We start from the raw sequence: 22754 nt of genomic DNA on the forward strand, positions 1-22754 counted from the left end.
GTGATAACTAAATCAGTATTTTCAGTTCTATTTTCTATGTGTTCAGGTAAAGTACCAATTTCGGTTGATAAAATTTATCAAATACAAGAAGTGTAAATATTGTTGTAAAAAAATCCTTGTTCTAATTTTATTAACCAAGATTGAAATATTAACAACAAAAGTTTCATTATCGATTTATCATTACAATTTAGTTGCCCTCATTACATTGACCATGAAGATAAAAGAACTTTTCGGTTCAAAAATATTCTTGACCTTAGTTCAAGATTTTTTTATCTTTTAAAAACATTATAAAAAAACATATAAAAGCTAAAATTAAAACAAATTTTAATTCAAATTCTAAGTAACCACCAGTTATTATCCAAGAAGGTAATATTCATTTTATAAAAATCGACCATACATTTACATTTTTATCACTGTTTTCAGAGAAAAGTAGAAAAATGAAAACCCAACTTTTTTTATTAATCACATTAATTTCAATTTCATTAATACTCGCTCAAAATAGATGCCAAAGTAATTGTAATTCAAAATGTAACACTCATCGTTGTAAAGTTACATGTTATCAAGAATGCCAAGAAACAAATTGTTGTGATTCGTGTACAACTTCAAATTGTTGTTCATCGTCGTGTTGTTCGTCTTCATGCTGTTCTTCGGATTGTAATAATGAAGATACTGAAAAGGAAACCGTAATAATCAAAGAAAGCAATTCGTCGCCGTCAAATTCAAATTTTTCAATTAGTTTAAACAACGTTATCCATACCTTGAATAAAATTCATAATCCGATAAATGTAACCACAATAAATGAAAATAATATTGAGATACTTCCTGCGCAAAGTACATTGTGCTGCAAGGTATTGATACCATGGAAGAATTGTACAAGAGGTACAGATGAATGCGGCGGGGATATCAAAACGATTTGTTCTGATGTGTATTGTAAGGACAATACAACTGAAGTTATTGATCCTGATACGTTACCGATGCCAAGAAAAAATTTATATCCCGAAAGTATTCCTTTCTCGCCAGAATATCCGGTTTATCAACAACCTGTTGTTATTCCTGAACCGTATAATGCACCAATTCTTATGCCGCAACCAATTCCTATTCCACAACCAGTTCCTGTTCCACTGCCAATTCCAGCACCACAACCTATAATACCTTATCCACAATTTATACAAACACCATGTCAATATGAAATGGCACCACAACCACAATATAGCCGTAAGTTAATGATTATATCATTTTTATATTAAATTATTTTTCTTTTTTAATCAGTACTTCTTTTCTAATATTACATTTTTTTTCAGCTTGTGCATCTGCTTATGGAAATACGTTTCCAACAAGATTTTAATGTTAAAATAAATTTAATTGTTGATTAAAAATAAATTTTATTGAAATGTTTTGAATTTTATTTTGTTTATTTAAATTTTTCAAAACATATTAGGTTTTGTTTCGTTTCTTACTGACATTTTGAACATGTGTCCGATTCACCCCTAAGATATTATGGCAAAAATGAACACTATTTTTTATCGTCATTTGATGGATACTTAATATGCACAATCCACTCAATTGCTGGTCATATTATAGACCTGAGTCTCTTTTAAAGCGTCATAGAGTGTCGAATTTGTTGGGATTTGTATCAGTAAATTGATATTTTTGATAATTTTAATATTAGTATGAATATTTATTATAGTAATAAATATTTTTGTACATTTATAAATTAATTAAAACGATTTTCTCTTATTTTTTTCCCTTTTTTCCTTTTCCTGGAGCAGCCGGTGGTGTTCCAGTCATGACAGATAACTGTCCCTTTAGTTTTAACAAAATTTCAACTTGAGGTTGCCAATCGGCTTTTGGAGCCCCAGATTCTTTTAGTTTTCTTACCAAAGCACCCTAAAAATAAAACAAATAGATTTCATCATTTTAATTCACTTAATAATAATAATTACTTGTGTTTCAATCTTTTGAGTCAATTCTTTAATGGATTCCTCATTAGAAAGTTGAAGCCCTGAATTATTATTTTCCACCTTTTTGGCCACATCATTATTTATAATTTCTTTTTGTGGGCTTTGTTGTTTACCGGCAAATTTAAGTTTTAACTCATCGATTTTTTCGGATTCTAATTTGGTAAAAAGTGGAACTGGTTTTCCAATTTTATGACCCGGTTTTAAATAAACAACGATTTCCGGTTTGCTACAAAAAATAAATCAAAAAATTATTTTATCCACTACTTAAAAATTACTTTGGATTAATCATTGGTTGTAAATTTTCAGCGTTTAATTGTTTCAAAATCGTTCTGCTTGTATCAGGCATATAAGGGAATAATAAACTGGTTAACATTAACGTTATATTACAGCATAACCCAATAACAGTTCCAGCTTGTTCTCTAAAACAAAATATTAATAAAAATAAAGATTAATTTTTTTGTAACAAACTTTTGTTCATCAGTTCCTTTTAATAAAACCCAAGGTTGTTTTGATTGCAAATATTGATTACCATGTCTCGAGATATTTAATATATAGCGAATCCCATCTCTTAATCTACCTTGATTCAAAGCTGAGATATAACCTTTAATTTCACGGTTACATAAAGCTAAAAGATTAAAATCGTCGTCTGTAGGTTTTAAATTAGGAATGGACGATTTAAAGAATTTCTCAGTAAAAACAAAAGCCCTAAAAAATTAATGGAATAAGTAAATAAAATAGTTTTCAATAAATTCTTTAAACCTATTAACAAAGTTTCCAAAATTATTTAAAAGTTCGCTGTTACACTTTGTAGCTAAATCAACCCAACTAAAATTGGAATCTTGACCTTCTGGACGAATGTAAAGAAGGTAAAATCTCCATACATCGCTTGGAATGCCGGTTTGTTGAGCGTCCGTACCAAATACCCCAACACCACGTGATTTTGAAAATTTACCATCTTCGTAATTAACATATTCTTAAAAAAAAATTGTTAAAAAGACTAAAAAATTAAAAAATCAGATTTTTACCTGTTGCCATTATATGAGAAACAAGTTCAAAATTTCTGTTTGCGCCCAATAACATTCCAGGAAACATAACGGAATGGAAAGGAACATTATCTTTTCCCATAAATTGATATAAAGTGACTTTAGTATCACTGTTTGGTCTCCACCATTTTTCATAATCTTTACAATAACGTTGTGTCATTGAGATATAACCAATTGGTGCATCAAACCAAACATAAAAAACCTTTAAAAAAATGTATTTGTATTAATAACTTCATTATTTTTAATTATAACGATACGAATTTGATCGGTTTCAGCAAATAACAGCGGGTATTATTCAACTTTCAGCGAATAGTTGTCTAAAATAAACTTGTAATGAACAAAAAGAACTATAAACTTAAAAATAATCAAACTTTAATTTTTCTTGAAAAATAAAACACTGTTAGTATTAATTATTATGATTAATATAAAAAGTTAGCCAAAAATCAGTCACGTCATGTTAAAGTTAATTAGTTGTTAGGCTTTTTAATTAACATTTAAAGTCCAAAAGGGACAGATTGTGATACAAAAAATAGTATATTATTATACGAACATTCCCTAAGGTTAAATAATTAACCTGAGTGAATAATAGCTCTTTATATGTGAGTAGAATACTATACTTTGTCCACAACTATTAAAATTGATTCCATATTCCAATTTATTTTTTGAATAAAGTTTAAACGTCAATGTGACACAAATTCAATGTTACCAACTGTAACCAACTTCACAACAATTTGTCAAAATTAAATGTCAATTTTATGAAACGTCGTTTTTTTACGAAAATTAATTAATTCATTTAAATCATATGAAAAAAAATTTGTTTGTTAATTCACGGACATGCACCAGTCACTCGTATTAATGAAGTTGGGAACATACGTTTAATTCTGGATACTATCACTTATGGCGTTGCTTTCGATTACAGAACCCATTTTGGCAATTTTTTGAGTTGTCAGTTTGACTGGTTTGACCAGGTTTGACATACTAATATTTTTGATTGCGTTGTATTGTGTACAGTGGAAGAATTGCTAGCGATTTGAAGAAAAAGCGATTTGTTGTTGTTGCTTTATAATAAGTACACCTCGATTGATGCGGAAGCAGCATTGGATAAATGCAATAAAATTAAAAGGAAACGATATAGTAAAAATAATAATAAAAAAATTAAAGAATAAAGTCTTTGTTATTCGTTTAAAGACTTTTTAATAAACCCTGTACCAAATAATAATTTAATACCTAGTCATGTTTTTTGATGTTTTTTTGTAAAACATTGTAAACGACAAAATTTAATGTGTTTAAAATTTTGCACAGTTTGTAAAGTTTTGTCGCCAAGCAATGCTTTCGTAAAAAATCATCGATAAACCTTTCAAATAACAAATTTAATTTATATTTCCCGCCTGCCAATGATTTCAGCGCTGTAGGTGACAGTATCCAAAACTAATTGCGCATTTCAATCAAACGTTTATATAGTAGAAACCACGAGAGCTGGCAGTGACAGATCGCTTAAAAATGGTATGAATCAAGATATGGACGTACGACTTAGATTATTTCACCACATACATTTAAATGTAGGTTATGTTAGTAATGGAGGTTATATGTCAAAGATTGTCAAAAATATTATTTAATGATTTTCCTTTCAAAGAAAACATTTTCGGCTTGTGAAAACACTGACAGATTCATGACAACGCTCACAAGATGTTTCGATTTGAGGTTATAATTATAGAGTTACATCCCTTAGAAGAACAGACGTACTTTTTCGACGTGGCCATTTGAATTGTACAGCAGACATATTAAACTAATGCTATCTCTTTCTAACACACATTACTCTCTAGCGGTTTGTAAACTACGTATGGCATTTGTAAGAGCGGAAAATGATGATTTACTGCCAGCTCTCGTGGCGTCTACTATAGTTGCCCATCTATATAACAAATATATTATATCTTATCTATGTTCACGGGTAATCAACTTGACGGATTAATAATAATTATTTGAAACGACAAAATTTCAAAAAACGTCAATTTAATTTGATTTTTTTAGGACTTTCCGTTTGCAATTAAAAAAACGTAAACAAACTCTTTTTATCGTTTGATTTAAGCATAAATTAATTAATTTTCGTAAAAAAAACATGACGTTTCATAAAATTTTTACAAATTATTGTGAAGTTGGTTACTCTTGGTAACATTGAATTTGTGTCACATTGACGTTTAAACTTCATTCAAAAATTTATTAAAAAAAAATAAATTTATGGAATCAATTTCAATAGTAGTCGTGGACAAAGTATAGTATTCTACTTACATATAATGAGCTATTATTCATTAAATAGCCCTCATTATATGCTCGTATTTACTATTTTATATTCTTTTTTTTATGTCGAATAATAATGGCGAGTTATTCGACTATTCGCCATAGGGAATTGCGATTAATCGGTATTTCACTATTCGCTATAACAACTATTCCCAGCATCTCTAGTGTACCCACATTTGTGTTAAACTCTAGTAAATTAAAAAATATTCAACATGTTCTGGCTACAGATACGCCAATGGATTTGTTGGGAATACCCTTCTCTCCATTAATACCGTTAATATCCCCATCACTATGAACGAATTCTGATCTTATTAAAACCATTTGTCGCTTTAAGTGTCAAGAGTCACCTCCTCCCAAGACCATCCACTGCATTATTGCGCGACTCGTGACGAAGTAAGGTGTAATAAATAATAATAATAATAAATTTGCGAATTCTAATAAGATAACTTATCGTGCTGCAATAAGATGATACTCATAAAACACTTCTCAATATAGATTTTTAGCAGAAACCGATGAAATTACAATTATATCTTAAATATAAAAGTGAAATAAGTAAATACTTTATCTCTAAATCCATCGATGGGTACAGGAACACCCCATTTTAAATCTCTCGTAATACATCTAGGTTTTAAGCCTTCTTTCATCCAAGATTTCGCGATAACCCGAGCATTATTAGACCAACCCGATGAAGATTTTTCGATCCAATGTAACAATAAAGGTTCTAACTACAAAAATTTTTAATTTATTAACAAATAAATTTAGAAATAATCATAATTACTTTAGGAAGATCCAAAAAGAATTGATTAGAACTCCTTAAAACGGGAGTTCCTTTACAAACTTTACATCGCGGATTCTTCAATTCAACCGCATTAATTAATTTTCCACAACCGTCACATTGATCGCCTCGCGCATCCTCGTAGTTACAACCCGGATGAGGACAACCGCCCTCTACGAAACGATCAGCTAAATAACGATTACATTTTTCGCAAAGAAGCTGATCGACCGATTGTGTTAGAACAAATCCGTTTTTGTTTACAGCGTGGAATAAATCTTGAACGATTCTTAAAAGATATTTACAAATTGTTAATACACGGTGATTTACATAAGAATCGACACAGAGCAGGGACATGTAGAGGACAATAAAAATAACAACTATGACAATAATTTGTCAAGTTTGGCGTACAATTGCCACAACTGATTTTTTGATGATTTTAAGTCACTAACGAAATACGTGTTTTTAGTTATTTGAGTTTTTTATGAAAACAACAGAGTTTTTTAAAAAATAATAAGAGTAAAAAAAGCTTTAGAATCAAATTCTACATAAAATGAGATAATAATGTATTAAATCCGCCAAAAGGTTAAAAAAATCTATCAAAATTTAGGGGACCATTACACATAAAAAAGCCTCAATTGGTCTCAACTTCCTACCAATTAATACACTTGGTACACTCATAACATGTACCAAATTTGGTTTTTCTAGCTTAATATATTACAAAGATATTGAATGTTTTAAAAATTTAAGACCCAACATTGAAGGCCTATAACTCCTCAGGGGTACAACTTAGTACAGAGATAAATTGCATTAAATCATCTTAATTTATTGTATTCTACATATCCCTGCTCCGTGTCACTTCTTATGTGAATCACCCTGTATTTATAGGATTAAATAAAATTACTCTGTTTGTTCTGGAGTTGTAGTTCTTCCAAAATAATCAAATCCAATGTTAAACCAGCGATAAACCGAATTATGGATTTCAAAGTATTTATCGCAAATTTGCTGAGGTGTTAAACCTTCCTCTAATGCTTTGGTTTCGGTTGCTGTTCCATATTCATCCGTTCCACAAATATAAAGAGTGTTATAGTTGCATAGGCGGCAAAATCTAAAGTAAATTTTATTACAAAAATATAACAAATTATAAAAATTAATTCTTAGTACCTGGCAAAAACATCAGCAGACAAAACACAACCAATGATATTTCCTAAATGTGGTACATTGTTAACATAAGGTAAAGCAGAGGTGATTAAAATGTTTTTTTCACCAGGAATTGGTAAACTAAAATGAATTAATATATTACAATTAAAATATCTGATTTTGTAACAACATACATAGGATTTTTATCATTTCTTGGTTCAACAAAACGAACTGTTCCTTCTAAAAATGACTTTTTAGCATTATCTAATTCTTGTTTGGATGCAACATCATCATTTTCCAAAGAAGATTGGGTTGATAACTCTGGTAAATTATTCGTAATGTATCTAGCACCTTCTCCAAGTGCGTTATAAGCCTCTATTGCAGGATTAATGGTGTATTTTTCTAAAATAGACTATTTCTCAAAATTAATAAACCCATCAAAAAGTATTTAAAATCTTACTTTAACAAAAGATTCTTGTTCGATTTCTTTGAACCAATTCAATAAATTCTTAAATTCCCCAAAGTATTCTCTTGATAAACTTTGGTCTTTAAAAAGTGGGTAGAGAACCGACCAAATAGATATATCGCAAAACAATAAATCTTCACCACATAAGTATTTCTGCGTTAAATTATCATTTAAGTACTTTAAATAATTTACAAGTAATCCTTTTTTCTTCTCATTTTTAATTATACTACTAAATTGAGCTAATAACGGTGTTAATGTACTCGATTCCCATGATAACCACTCTTCCAATTTTGCATCATCTTTTTTAATTGGAAATAAATACTTGCCTGCTGGATTTGGGAGGAAAATGCATTCCAAACCGTCTAACTTTAAATAAGGTAGTAATCTCGTCCCTACTAAGGAATCTAAATAAAAATCGAAATTTTATGCCATTTTTGTAAGATAAATATGATTCCTACCTTGGGAATTCATTATTTTTACTTCTATATCCTTTCCGGCACATTTTCCTGCTATTAAGATTTTTAAAACGGCCGGATTTTTTGGATTCGTAATGATAATCATGATTGAAAGCAACGTTTATGTTAGAAAAACTTCAAAAACGTGTCGTTTTGGAAACCTCGAAGTTTAAGGTTAAAATGAGGTTAACTTTATGTCAAGTTGTCAATTTCGTTGATAATTATTATTTAAATAAATAATTAAAAAAATATAATTAGAAATGTATTGAATTTATATTAAATAAATGGATAAATAATTACAGTAAAAGTTAAGTTAAATTAAGTTTTATTATTAAGATAAATTATTTAAAATATTTTTTATTACGCCATCTATTAAACAAGTATCGTAATTACTATTATTTAAATATTTCACTAGATGTCACTTTAATTATTTTTTTTATCCTTTATTAACTCACGCACAATCATACCCTTACCTTTATTTTATCGTTAAATTAAACTGGAACTCGATTTATAAAACAACACAAGTTTTTTACCTGCAGATAGAGATAGTCTGGTGTAATAAAATTTTAATTGTAAAGAAATAATGCGGTCAAAATTAATTGTTTTAACCGTTTCGTTGACTATAATATCCGTCGCCGTTTTTGTGTCGTGTTTAGTGCATGAAGTTTATTTCGCTGCAAGTTGGATTTTTATAACAGGTTGAACTTTGTTATTAGTTTAGTATAATAAAAAGTTTAAAATAAGTTTGCAAAATGAAAAAAAAAATTCGCCCAACGTGGGGCTCGAACCCACGACCCTGAGATTAAGAGTCTCATGCTCTACCGACTGAGCTAGCCGGGCTTATAACAGTTTTTCTTTGAATAATAATATTAATGTATAAAATTTATTTTCATGATTATTTTTAGGAATATTAAATTTTCTTACATCTCATATCATATTTCTGAAACTTCGGCAAAGATTAAATCAATGGTATGGATTACCAGAACTTGAATCGTTTTATCGATTAGGAATTGTTTTTATGGGTTTTTCCGTAGCCGGAGTTGTGTATCATTTCGTATATTTTATTTTACACATGTATCATTGTAAGTACTATTCATTGAACCATTAAGAAAAACGTATCACGTTCTTATTTAATATTATATTTCTTTTAATTTTTTTTTAGTTTCAAATGCCGATATAACGATATGGTTACCAATTTTTTTTGCTCTATCATCGACATTGAGCGCTTTTCTATTGTGTTATTGGTCGGACCATGAACAAAGAGAATTATAAATTATCCTTGATTTAAACATTTTTTATTATATTGTTTTATATTAAGACGTTTACAAATGCGTTTTTTATTCAGTATATTTTTTTGAGTAATTTAACATAATGGATCTAACGAGATATCTTTTTTATTTATCTTAACATCTGTATGCGATGACGTTAATGAATGTGAGCTAATTTTATCACTCGTTTATTATTTATTTAACTTATTATGAATTTAAGGTTTATTTTTAAATATATACGTAAAAAATACGTTTTGGATTATTTTTTTAGATTAATTTTCTGTTAATTCATAAAACTTCTCGTTCCTGCGTTTTTTTTAAATTTATGTTGTGCAAACTGTTCTGTTCTGTTTGTTTGGATGAAATGCAATATTCTATTATAAATTTGATTGAAATTGCTATTATTGAGAGATGATGCAGTTAAATTAATAACTGAAGCTCATGCTGAATGCTGCTTATCACCATTACCTAAAAATAGAAGGGAAACAGAAAGATTAGGTCCTAATCGATAATTCTGAAACATACATTCTAGGGCAATGACACCAATGATAGAAAAATAAAGTTGTAATTGATAAAAGTTTAATTGCTTGGCACAGAAGGTTATTAATATAAGATGAAACAAAGAAATATGACCCCCCCACGGAAGAAGAAGTAGCTACTCAAAGCAGTGAATAGGTTGATAGACAAGCTGAAGGATGCGCTTAAAACTCCCAAAAGACTGGAATATAGACACATGCCTATACATATGAGAGGACCGTATGAATAAAGGATGGACACCCACCACCTATTTATAGATTTTAAAACTGCATACAATAGTGTAGATAGATTCAATAGGTGGTGAAGTAACTGAAGGTCCAAAATAACTTATCAAGATCCTTACAGACAGGTGTGGGGTTACGCCAGAAGGACAGCCTATCTTGTCTACTGTTTAACATCGCTCAGGAGACCCAACCCAACCCCACCTAACGATCTGATTAGTGAACCACACGTTCAAAAGTGTAAAGGAATTTGTAAAAATAAATGAAAATAACATAATGACTTCAGAAATTAAGGGGAGACTGTATATGACTAATAGAGCTTACTTTAGGCTGATAGAGCGACTGACAATGAGAAAACTATTAACGCCAGGCGTAGTGACCAAGAAAACTAAGGTACTAATATACAAAACGCTTCCATCTAGAAAGGATGAATGAAAAGGAACCCAATAGAGCAACTGTTTCGCCAAACAGTTTTTGGAACCCGCAAGAGAAGAAGGCCTAGAAGCAGATAAAAGGACCAGGTGGAAGAAAGTCTAAAAATGCTGGGAGTTAGAAACTGGAAGGCCAAGGTACGTGATAGAAGGGAGTGGAAACCGATCTTAGAACCGGCCAAGACTCACCAGAATGTTGGTGCCAATGATGATGATGAATGATGACAGAAAATTATTGTTTTGTCAATACATTCCTAACAAATCACATAAATATGGTGTCAAAATTTGTTTGCCTGAAGCTACTCTAACAAGATTTCTATTTGGAATAGATGATAAAGTAAGCACTGGTTGTCTTTTTGAACTGACAGCACGTTTATGTTACAAATGACAATATTAACATAATAATAAACAATAAAAAAACCGATATTCGACTACATCAATAATATAGTCGTCAATCTGGTAGAAACGGCAGATCCAGTGCTAAAGTTAATTAAATAAAATAAATTTTTATTGTAAATAAGTTTAATAGAAAATTTAAAAACGCGTCTGGGTACTACAAAGAAACGAATGTTATGGTAGCAACTTTTAAATTTGTAATGGAAAGAACACAGAAGGATTTCTTTCAACAAATCGATTTCACTGCGGGACAGGTGTAGACTGGCTTTCTATCATTTCGACGACAACATTTTGTGGAACTCACGGTCTCGTTCTACGTGTGTTGCAAATGTTAAAACTTAGAGTATAAATTGGTGATTGTGTGACGTTTTTGTAAAATATACACGTGTACATAAAGTAAGGAATAAATTGGAGTGACGCAGCTACAAGCTTATCAGCGATAAATGACAACCTTGCAATCAAAGTTTATTGTTTTATGGTCCTAATATAAAAGTACAGTAAGGTGTTGGCATAATTTTTTGTATAAGAAGCAAATAAGAGCCATTAATTGTTTCACCTAAAAACAAACAAACTCTAAAAATTAGCGAGGTTGCCAATGAAATAGCATTGTTTAGACAACAAAATATAGATCAACCCTAATACAGATGCAAACACTTTGGAGGAATATTTGTTTTTTTTTCAGCAACAGCTAAAGCAGTCACTATTTTTATGATTTTTCCACCAACATCTTGTTTCGTTGAAATAAGATTTATCACATCGGGGTCACTTCACTCAGATCTACAATGACTGATCAGCGACTGGAATGATTAATTTTGCATTGAAGTAATTTTTTGATTCGAAAATAATAAAAATGGTAAAAAAACCGAACTTTCCGCTGGTTAATCTTTTATGATAACTGACTTTTTTAGACCGGATCACTTTTTAGACTCGTCACTTGTATGTTGAGAGAAATTTGATAGCTTAAGATAACTTTATCTCCAAAGATTCTTTTGAATATAAAATTTTTTTTTAATCTTCATTAAGAATTTTTAGTTTGTTCCTATTAAATTAAAATGAAAGAATTTAATCAGATGAGGCCGACGTTTTGTCACTGACCCCGCCACTTCAGCCGCTGAGAGTCCCGTAACAAACTGTACTCTTCGGTTACGTTACATTTGGTCGGTTCTGTTCACCTGCCAGCTGCCGGCACCTTCGCTTCGTGAACGACATCCAGTAAATGTACAAGTTCTTTTAAAAAATACGTCAAAATTTTTAATCCAAATAAGAAGAGTTTTGCAATATAAAATAAAGAAAATGACAAGATTTTAAAGAAAATAACTAGTTTAAGTTGGATGTAATTTTGGAAAAAAAAAACAGGTAAGGAATTGTTATTGTCATTTTATTATCTTATCGTTATCGTTATATTGTCCGAAATGAATTTATAGTGTGTTATTTGAAATATTACGAAGTGGAAGGAAATAATTTATTGAGTTTGCAATTTAAATTTTTTGTGTTGATAAATGTTACGCATAACGATTGGAGAATGTAGGTGACTAACTGTTAAAAATCTTTGATGATATCATAGTATAGTTAAGAATTAAAATAGATTTCAAATGATTTCGTTTATTATTTCAAAAATATTTATTTTTAATTGAATCAATTTAAATAGGTAGAGAAAACTTTTAAGTATTACTCAAGATCATTTCTTACGTAACAATCGCCGAACAAAGCGCGATGTTCCTCATTTCTTACAAAACCAGAGAAATTAACTTTTAAAAAAATTCACCATCTACACTCAGCTGTTGGCAATTACATTACCCAGTAAAACGGAAACATTTTCCTTTTCTCTCCTTATTACAACCTCCCAAAGTCATCATTAATGATCCATTGTCTTTTTTTCCTCTATATTTTCATTTTTCAATTATTTCATTTCATCATTTCTTTTATTCCCTGCAAAATCATACATGTAGAAATGTTCAAAATCGAGCTATATTATATATATATATCATAATTGTAATATTTTATTGTGATCATAAAAAAATGTAAATATCCTAGTGACCTAAAGACAGTTGGAACAATGACGATCGGTCAAGAGGCTTTTAAAACGATATAAAGAACACATAGCCGGCCTTGACTACGTAACATAACATCTCTTCTAACTTTACCGTTATGTGCAACCAATAATAGTTTATTCTCTCCTTTTCCTATTGCTGTCTCTCTTTTCATCGTGTTCCTTTCATACTTTATAACTGTTTATTTCCCATTTATTCTTATTATATCTATCTTTATTCTAATTTAATCCTAAGAAAAGAAAAGAATCTTGGTAAAATATAAAATGTTAAATTGTTAAATCTTTCTTTTTTTTTAGATAATAAAATGATACTTAAATTATTTTTATTATTTCAACTTTTAAAAATAATAAACACAGCTTTTCCACCGATATTAAGAAGTTTGCCACCAATTTCAAATAAAATTATTTCAACGACGACTTCTTGCGACTCAAAAAGGCTAAATGTAACAGTGGTGACTGAGCAAGGATTTAAAGGAATGCTATTAGCAAAGGAATTTTCGCAAGATTGTCGATCCTCGGGTAACAACACCAACACTTCCCATTTTATCCGTAACAAATTCTATACATCACTTTTATTTTTGTTTTAAATCCAAACAGGAAATTCATCAAATTCTTTAACATTATCTCTACCAACCACCGGCTGCGGTGTTAAATTAAAAGTGAAAGATAACGACCAAGTGATTTACAGTGTAACAGTCGTATTGCAACAAGACAAATTCTTAAGGCAAATTTCTGATCAAGAGGCGAGGATTACGTGTAAAGTAAATAATGGGGAGGAAAGTCTTATAATGGAGTGGAATGCAAAGATGGAGGATGCTTTAAAAAAAGAGGTTCAAGGGAGGAAAGTTAATAATCGGAAAGGAAGAATGCGACATCAGGATTTATCTGAAATTCTTGAGGAAGAATTAATATCGGGGAAAAATGATAAATTACTTTCGGAAGCTTTAAATGCAGCAAGAGCTTGGATGGAGATTGTTCCGGAAAATGATGTTACCTCTGAAAGTTTAAAAGTTGGTGAACCTGCTCTTTTAGTTATTAAATCAACACTTCCAGGTAAAAAATAAATACATTTTTTTTAGGTTATATTTTTAAAATACTTGTCAAATTATTGTGTAGTTGGTAACAGTTGGAAGATTAACAGGGAATTTTGTTATATCATGTTTTGAAATCCATTTGTGGTACATTAATTTTTGGTTTTAAATTTATAAAAGAAATAATCCCAAAGGAATAAAAATTTCTTAATAAAAATCTTACTAGAAATCAAAAAAGGAATATAAATTTTGTGAGAAGCCTAAGTAGTACCAACACAAACCCTAAACACTTGACATTGACAGGTTTAAAAAATATCAAATTGAACAGTTATTTTTTACCTTTGCTTATTTTAACTTTTGTAGATGTGAGATCCCTTTAGTTGATCTAAATATTAATATTTTTTATTTAATATTACTTTCTTTTTAGCTGGAATTGGTTGGAAAGTAGTTGATTGTATCGCTCACGATGGAATCGGAGATTCATATCAAAAGCTTCTCGACGATTTTGGTTGTCCAATAGATGAGCTTTTACTACCAGAGTTATCTTTAAAACCGCCTCGACCGATCGCTTTAATGAAACACCAAGAAGCAATCGCGAAATTTGCGGCTTTCAAATTCCCCGATCGGAATCGTTTACATTTTTCATGTTCACTTCAACTTTGTCGTTCGAATTGTAGCCAAATTCATTGTGATAACAACAATAATAACCTGAACGATAATCGATTACCAAGAAAATTAAGCGTTGACGACCGTGGTGAGGAAATTTTAGAACGATTAGAAGTATTCAATAGCGTTGAAGTTAAAGCACCAGAAATTGATATCGAAGATGATTATTTACGTTTTGATCGGCGAAATGGTAAGTTTAACAATAAAGATGAAAAATTATTTGAAGCATTTGTAAATATTGCTTTTTCGTTGTATATATTGTTTGTTGTAAATATATTTATTTTTAAAAACTTTCTTATATTTTATTTTCTTTTATTTTATTTCTTATAAATAAAGATTTTTATGGGGTAGGGCTATGATTTTTTGGGGATCTCTTTTTTTAGGTTTTCTTTGCACCCTTTCCATTGTAAATTGCAAATTTTACTTTACTTCTCGTTTAAAACTATTTATTTATTAGAAAAGTGAAATGTTTCGAAATCAAATTAAAAATAAGTGTTATAGTTAATAATAAGAAAAATAAAACTTCACCTACAGCATCGAAACTTACAGAAAAATGTAAAACACCGTGAAATCATTAAATTACTCCATCAACAACGATGAAAGCGGTTTTCAAATTGCGTTTATAAGCCAATTAACTTTCCGCACGCGTTCATCGTCATCGTCTACTCCTGTTTTGCATTATCACCTTTAACAAAAAAAAATTAAAACGACCACCTACCTCATCACAAAAAAAAGCGCACACATAAATGATTTCAAAGAAATAATTTTCTAAAAGATACTAAATGCAACGATAATTGGAAATAATTTTTTTTGAACTTGCTTCGGGACAAAGACGAAGAGGAAACCTTGCGTGAAATATGCCGGCATATTCCGGAGACGAATCACCATCTGAAGACTAGCCGTTTGTGTTGGGCCGTTCTCTGTAATTAATTTAAAACATCGAACCGCGTCAGTTTTCGGTCCATTAGTTCCGATCGGGTAATAATTCAAAAGCTTCAAACGATATTGATGTTGCAATCATCCGACTTTTGTTTTGTTTCCTTCTTCATGTATATCGTTTCTTCTATGTTCTTCTTTTATATACCATCACTAAAATAGAATAGAAAGAGGATTTTGATGTATCGTCGCGTCGTTCTGCTGAAAGATTTACCAATACATCTTCTTTACAAACTAAAACAACCATATTTTCAATCTAATCAATCTATGTTTTACAAGTTTTATCAAAGAATGGTGTTTATTCATATTTTTTCTTCTTTTTAGTAAAACCTACTTCTGAAGCAAGTATGTCTTTTGGAAGTATACCCGGAGATCGAACATTTTGCGTTTCACCAAGTAGCATGGCTTTTGCATTTTGCGTCCTTGGTTTAATCTTTTTGTTGGCGGTTTTTGTAACTGCTTGGTCTTTATTGAAAGCAAGACGAAGTGGATCGAATGTTTCCTATTATACGAGGAGTTTATTTTCAAGTAGTGGCGGATCTGGTTATGGTGGAAGCAAATTGTTGCTACAAGATAGCCCTTGTTTGAGTCATTCAAGGAATATGTCATCATATGGAAGAATGTTTTAATTTTTTTTAATTAATTTAAATTTTTTTCATTTTGAAGTGTTAAAAAAAATGTTTTTAAAACGCGAACGACTTAAAAATCAAAAAAAGAAAACTTGTTGGCGTTTTGGAAATAATAATTTTAATTATTGTGATTTATTTTGTTATGATTTAAGTTTAGATTTCGGTTGAGGTTTTTTGGGATGCGATTTTGTCAAAATTTTTAATACAAAAAATTATTGTTAAAAGTTTTGATAACTTTATTAAATTAAATAATATTTTTTAATCTTTTCGTTAATAATAATCTCATCAATCCGAACGCAACACATTAATTAATTATCCATAAATTTTCCTTTTCTTTTAATCCCATTTCTTTTTCATTTTTTAGTTTTCTGACAAACAACTCAACCGTGAAACGATCGACTCGTTACAACAACATCAACGTAAATATTAATTGATTATCCCCCTGTCGTTTTTAAAACGAAGATAATTGAACCCGATATCAACCTGAAACTCAATAAATTTTGTTATATGTGCACTCAATAACGACACCGATAGCATTATAAACTTCTTAAAGAATGAAAAATAAAACTTAACCCTGAAATCAACTTATGTGAAATAAAACCAAACCAACTTTCTTTCTTCTTTTAATAATCTTTTTTTTAATTTCTTACATAACGTTTCATAAATCAATTATAACATTTTTGGCCCCTCTCTTCACCGCGACCTATAAGATCTATCGCAACTTAAGCCCTCCCAATGTTTAGAGCAAATGTAGGTCCTTGATGAACCTTAGTATTGCTCCGAAGTCTTGTTCCTTTATGTCGGTGGGTGTTAGGCGTATTTTACTGAAAATTTGGTGTCTTAGGTCACCTCTGGCGACGCCTTCATACAGTATGAGTGGAAGAGTTAAGAAGTCTTAGAGCGACCTTAGATCCCGTTTGCTGAGGCATAAAACTTTTTCGGCTTTGTTTTGCCACGATTATCATACTTTTCGCTTATCTATGATCTGGAAGTTCTTTGCAGCGCAAAGCTACCCCCAACTACTGCTTTGAGGCCTCCCAACTATTGATTACCTGTTTTAAGTGGCTTTTTTGTAGTCCACAACCGGGTTAGGATTCAATAAAGAGCTTTTAATAAGCTGCCTCTTTGGCCAGTTTGTTCGCCTTATTATTGTCCTCAATGTCACTGTCACCTGGAATCCACCATATAGTAACATCATTGCCCCTAGCAAGTTCTGACAGGTTGCTGGTACACTCTCTGATCACTGCAAGTCACACGTGTAGGCCTGAATTGCATTTAAGGTGGTAAACTCTCTGTGAAAATATTTATTGATGTACCTTTCTGCCCCTTTTCTAGGTTCAAAACGGTGCAGAAGTTTATAGCAAGAACTTCTACTTGAAAAATGGTTTTGTCCAAGCTGAGGGGCAATTTAATGTGGATATTTGGTCCACTAATGCCCATAGCTACTCCGGATCTAACTGTATTTGAAGCATCGGTGTACCAGGCAAGGGCTCCTCTTTTAAGTTCGTACTGGTCGAAATTATATTCTATCGGTATGAGGTTCATTTTAATTTCAATCAAATGGTTTAGACATGGGTGCTTGAGGATTTCGAGGTGTCCTCTGAGGTTACTCTGCATCAACTTGAGTGAAGAGCATCTTTTCAGTGATAAGGCACTTAGCCTCCTTTTGTATGTATAAATGAAGAGGTGTGAGACCGAATGCAGCCGTCGGACAAGATCTCATTGCACCAGTTATGTTAAAACATGCTAACCGCTGAATTAGTGCCAGCTGTTGTTGTGCTGTCTTATGATTTGTCTTTGGCCAAAAATCCAGTGAGGCATAAGCGATCATGTGTCTGCGTAGGCATTTCTTTCCAAGAAGCCTGTGGCAGATCTGATTAGCCATAATGGCTTTTTTCCTGACATTGGCTATTATAAATTATAACATATTATTATCACTAAATTTAAATGAAAACGCTAATTTAGACGTGTATTGACTATTAGAATATTTGAAAGTGCACCTTCAATCATCTTAACACCAACTATTTTGTTCCTGAGCATACAAGTACTGGAAATCGACCAGGTAAACACCTTCTCTATATAAAATACACAACATGAAGAACTCAATAGACTTATGACAAGTTATGACCGTTTGTCCCGACGTCCTAACAATGGCGATAATCTACCTGTCTTGATAAAGGTGTCATTTCTGGGGTTTCTTCCCGAAAAAAGCAATTGAAAAAAAAACTTCTTTTTGGGTTATGCAGAGTTCAAGTTAATAGAACTATTTTTGTAACTTTATTAGGAGAAAAATGAATTGGAGTCAAAAGAACACGAAATCTGCTTGCTAAAATATCAAAGCTACTTTTCACCACTGGGTTCTCTGAATATTCTAAAATTACAAACTTTTTCTTCTTTTGTTATGTCCTTTGTGGAGATGGTTAAAAAAGAACTCAACAGAAATGCTGAAATGTTGTTAAAAGGGATGTCGACGTTGTAGTGTCTTGTAGCATTTTCTATTTTGGTACATTTAAGATAAACATATCAATAAGGCATTTTCAAAAAGAACTTTTGGAAAAAACTGCAACTTGCGATTTTACTGATTTTTCTCACTTGTTGGGATACTTCCTCTTCAATATTACCGTAACATGACTTCAACTCCAAGTACCTGGACCATAATCTGCTCTATTATGTTCTGATTCATTTCCAGCTTACATCGAAGTGGCTCTTTCGCTGTTGTTGAGCAGTTTTTTGAGCAGCAATGGACATGTTGACATGTTTTCCGCTAAGAGGACCGCGTCATCAGCATAACAAAGGATCACCCATTTTGTACCAGTCTTGACTTTTTGTAGTGGACTCAATGACATGTCCAGGTATTTCCTTAACGAGTTTTCTACTGAGAAAAACTGGTTGATTACTTACCGTTATTAAAGCACAAGCCCCTGTGGCCTAATGGATAAGGCATCGGCCTCCTAAGCCGGGGACTGTGGGTTCGAGTCCCACCAGGGGTACAAAATTTATTTTTTTTTTAAATTTTTTTTGCATTATGTTCTTATGAATAAATTAACTTAAAAGATAAACAATTATATCATTAACTGAAAACATAATTACTACAAAATTGGAACGTATCAACGGAAAATAATTACCCGGATGACCGATTACGACCTTTTTAAAAATCATTTTCCGGTTGACAAACGTTCAACAAGGTTAGTTAAGCATACAATAAACCATTGACAGGGTCATCAACTTTATATCGATTCAAAATCAACATTGAATTAAAGAAAAGAAAAAGGATTAATTAAAAAAACTATGGCAAAAAGTAAAAACAGTAAATACTTTTAATTTAAATTCGATCGAAAAAACTTAATCGTCATGATACGGACATTCGGATATTTCACGGGTGTTCGTCACGATGATTAACCATAAAGAAATTAGATAAAAGGAATAAAAAAAGTGGGGCTTTTTGGGCTTAAAATTCACTCTCCCAGAACAATACATAAAAATTTAAATTTTTGAAATTAGGCAACCAAATGTACATACTTAACATAACAATTTCATGCAAGAAATTATAATTTTTAATTTTAATTTAAAAACCGTTTAACTCGTTATCCGTTCGTTTTCCCATTCGCTTTTGCTCATTTGCTCGAAGCTTAGTCCAGTGATGGTAAAAGCATGCGATTCTGCACCCATCTAATATCAGTGATTAAAATTCGAGCTCGTTTGGCTTTAAAGATCCCAACGAACCGAACGAACGGAGAGCTTATAACGCCCGTATTTAGCGTAACTGTAAAAGCGACGGTCTAATTTGGTGCCCCGCAAGAACCCAACAACACCAAGAGTTCCAACAACAAAACGGTGACCACGGGGCGTAACCACGGTCCTTCAAGTTGGTCCGCGCGATGGGTACGCCTGCTTCTTACACCTGTATTCTACCACAAAGCGAAAGACCTAGTGATACTACCTAGAACGGTTACGCCTACGCTTATCTTGGACTGATTTAAACATAATTACATGCATTTAAGTCGAACTTGATGGAAAGCAACATTTTTTGTGTTGTGGTAGATTGTATCTTTTTTACAAAACAATTATTACGATACAAAAGTTAGTTTCTTTATAATTTCAAATATATTAATAAAAAAAATTTGTAGATATAAAAATGCCCCATTTAATATAAATGCTCGTGATTTTGAAATGCTCACAGAAGCTTATGGCGATCATGCCCTGTCCAAAAGAACTTGTGAATGGTTACAACGTTTCAGGACTGGAGATTTCGATGTTATAAACAAAACTCATGGAAGATTGGCAATATTGGACGAAGATGATACCAAGAGGCAAGAGTTAGTGTTTCACTGGGTTTACCTCAAATGAGCAAAATCTAGAAAGAACGAATATGGGATGGGTATTTTTTGAAAATTTCGAGTTATTATTAGATTTATAAATTTCTTCTTTAATAATTTTTCCTGGAAATTTTATCTTATAGTTTTTATGTCATATCATAAACTAGAATCTTTAAGCTTCTTCAATTCAACATACATATCATATCATGATTCTTAAAAATACAGTCGATATGATTTCTTGAAAATTTCGCGTTATTTCGGATTTATAAATGTTACATATTTTTCTTTAATAATTTTTTTCTCGTAATTTCAATAACAAAACCTTATAGTTTTTATATCATTTCATAAATTAGAATCTTTAAGTCTCCATTTAACATACATATCATATCATGAGTCTTAAAAATACACTCGATATGATTTTTTAAAAATTTCGGGGTATTTTTAGATTTATAAATTTTACAATTTCTTCTTTAATAATTTTTTCCTGCATATTTCAATAATATTATCTTATAGTTTTTATATCATATCATACACTAAAATCTTTAAGCTTCACTTTACCGTACACATCATATCATGATTTTTAAAAACACACTCGATATGATTGTGTGAAAATTTTGGTTTATTTTTAGATTTATAAATTTTACAATTTCTTCTTTAATTATTTTTTTCCTAGAAATTTTAATAATATTATCTTATAGTTTTTATATCATATCATAAACTAGAATCTTTAAGCTTCAATTTAACATACATATCATATCATAATTCTTAAAAATACACTCGATATGATTTTTTGAAAATTTCGCGTTATTTCTGATTTATAAATGTTACATATTCTTCTTTAATAATTTTTTTCTGGAAATTTCAATAACAATACCTTATAGTTTTTATATCATTTCATAAATTAGAATCTTTAAGCCTCTATTTAACATACACATCATATCATGAGTCTTAAAAATACACTCGATATGATTTTTTGAAAATTTCGAGTTATTTTTAGATTTATAAATTTTACAATTTCTTCTTTAATAATTTTATCCTGGAAATTTTAATAATATTATCTTATAGTTTTTATATCATCTCATAAACTAGAATCTTTAAGCTTCAATTTAACGTACACGTCATATCATAATTCTTAAAAATACACTCGATATGATTTTGTGAAAATTTTGGTTTATTTTTAGATTTATAAATTTTACAATTTCTTCTTTAATAATTTTATCCTGGAAATTTTAATAATATTATCTTATAGTTTTTATATCATATCATAAACTAGAATCTTTAAGCTTCAATTTAACATACATATCATATCATAATTCTTAAAAATACACTCGATATGATTTTTTGAAAATTTCGCGTTATTTCTGATTTATAAATGTTACATATTCTTCTTTAATAATTTTTTTCTCGAAATTTCAATAACAATACCTTATAGTTTTTATATCATTTTATAAATTAGAATCTTTAAGCCTCTCTTTAACATACACATCATATCATGAGTCTTAAAAATACACTCGATATGATTTTTTGAAAATTTCGAGTTATTTTTAGATTTATAAATTTTACAATTTCTTCTTTAATAATTTTATCCTGGAAATTTTAATAATATTATCTTATAGTTTTTATATCATCTCATAAACTAGAATCTTTAAGCTTCAATTTAACGTACACGTCATATCATAATTCTTAAAAATACACTCGATATGATTTTGTGAAAATTTTGGTTTATTTTTAGATTTATAAATTTTACAATTTCTTCTTTAATAATTTTATCCTGGAAATTTTAATAATATTATCTTATAGTTTTTATATCATATCATAAACTAGAATCTTTAAGCTTCAATTTAACATACATATCATATCATGATTCTTAAAAATAGAGTCGATATGATTTTTTGAAAATTTCACGTTATTTCGGATTTATAAATGTTACATATTTTTCTTTAATAATTTTTTTCTCGAAATTTCAATAACAATACCTTATAGTTTTTATATCATTTCATAAATTAGAATCTTTAAGCCTCCATTTAACATACATATCATATCATGAGTCTTAAAAATACACTCGATATGATTTTTTGAAAATTTCGAGTTATTTTTAGATTTATAAATTTTACAATTTCTTCTTTAATAATTTTTCCTGG

General features: G+C 30.3%; 3 protein-coding genes, 1 long non-coding RNA gene and 2 other non-coding genes across 6 annotated transcripts; 4 read left to right on the forward strand and 2 right to left on the reverse strand.

Annotated features, from left to right (window-relative positions):
- The first annotated feature begins 427 nt into the window (after positions 1-427).
- LOC139430802 (putative keratin-associated protein 4-16) lies at positions 428-1376 on the forward strand. Its single transcript, XM_071198112.1, has 2 exons — positions 428-1215; positions 1302-1376. The coding sequence occupies exons 1-2, from the start codon at positions 438-440 to the stop codon at positions 1343-1345; spliced, it is 822 nt and encodes a 273-aa protein (XP_071054213.1). The 5' UTR covers positions 428-437; the 3' UTR covers positions 1346-1376.
- A 281-nt stretch (positions 1377-1657) lies between these two features.
- On the reverse strand, positions 1658-8316 carry LOC111422820 (methionyl-tRNA synthetase 1). Its single transcript, XM_023056061.2, has 13 exons — positions 8136-8316; positions 7672-8081; positions 7406-7623; positions 7236-7352; positions 6976-7179; positions 6078-6360; positions 5860-6024; positions 2987-3206; positions 2721-2934; positions 2430-2666; positions 2237-2380; positions 1944-2187; positions 1658-1887 (listed from the first exon to the last, which is right to left on the reverse strand). The coding sequence occupies exons 1-13, from the start codon at positions 8236-8238 to the stop codon at positions 1735-1737; spliced, it is 2712 nt and encodes a 903-aa protein (XP_022911829.2). The 5' UTR covers positions 8239-8316; the 3' UTR covers positions 1658-1734.
- Positions 8317-8654: 338 nt separating this feature from the next.
- On the forward strand, positions 8655-9650 carry LOC111422821 (uncharacterized). Its single transcript, XR_011640952.1, has 3 exons — positions 8655-8830; positions 9038-9214; positions 9295-9650. It is a non-coding gene; the product is annotated as an uncharacterized lncRNA (long non-coding RNA).
- On the reverse strand, positions 8900-8972 carry TRNAK-CUU (transfer RNA lysine (anticodon CUU)). Its single transcript has one exon. It is a non-coding gene; the product is annotated as a tRNA-Lys (tRNA).
- Positions 9651-12135: 2485 nt separating the features above from the next.
- On the forward strand, positions 12136-16380 carry LOC111422874 (cypher). The gene is made up of 5 exons (XM_071197668.1): positions 12136-12341; positions 13333-13554; positions 13633-14088; positions 14494-14922; positions 15993-16380. The coding sequence occupies exons 2-5, from the start codon at positions 13341-13343 to the stop codon at positions 16295-16297; spliced, it is 1404 nt and encodes a 467-aa protein (XP_071053769.1). The 5' UTR covers positions 12136-12341; positions 13333-13340; the 3' UTR covers positions 16298-16380.
- Positions 16381-19214: 2834 nt separating this feature from the next.
- TRNAR-CCU (transfer RNA arginine (anticodon CCU)) lies at positions 19215-19287 on the forward strand. Its single transcript has one exon. It is a non-coding gene; the product is annotated as a tRNA-Arg (tRNA).
- Positions 19288-22754: the final 3467 nt, after the last annotated feature.

Source organism: Onthophagus taurus, chromosome 7 (assembly GCF_036711975.1).
Source record: "Onthophagus taurus isolate NC chromosome 7, IU_Otau_3.0, whole genome shotgun sequence".
NCBI classification, from domain to species: domain Eukaryota; kingdom Metazoa; phylum Arthropoda; class Insecta; order Coleoptera; family Scarabaeidae; genus Onthophagus; species Onthophagus taurus.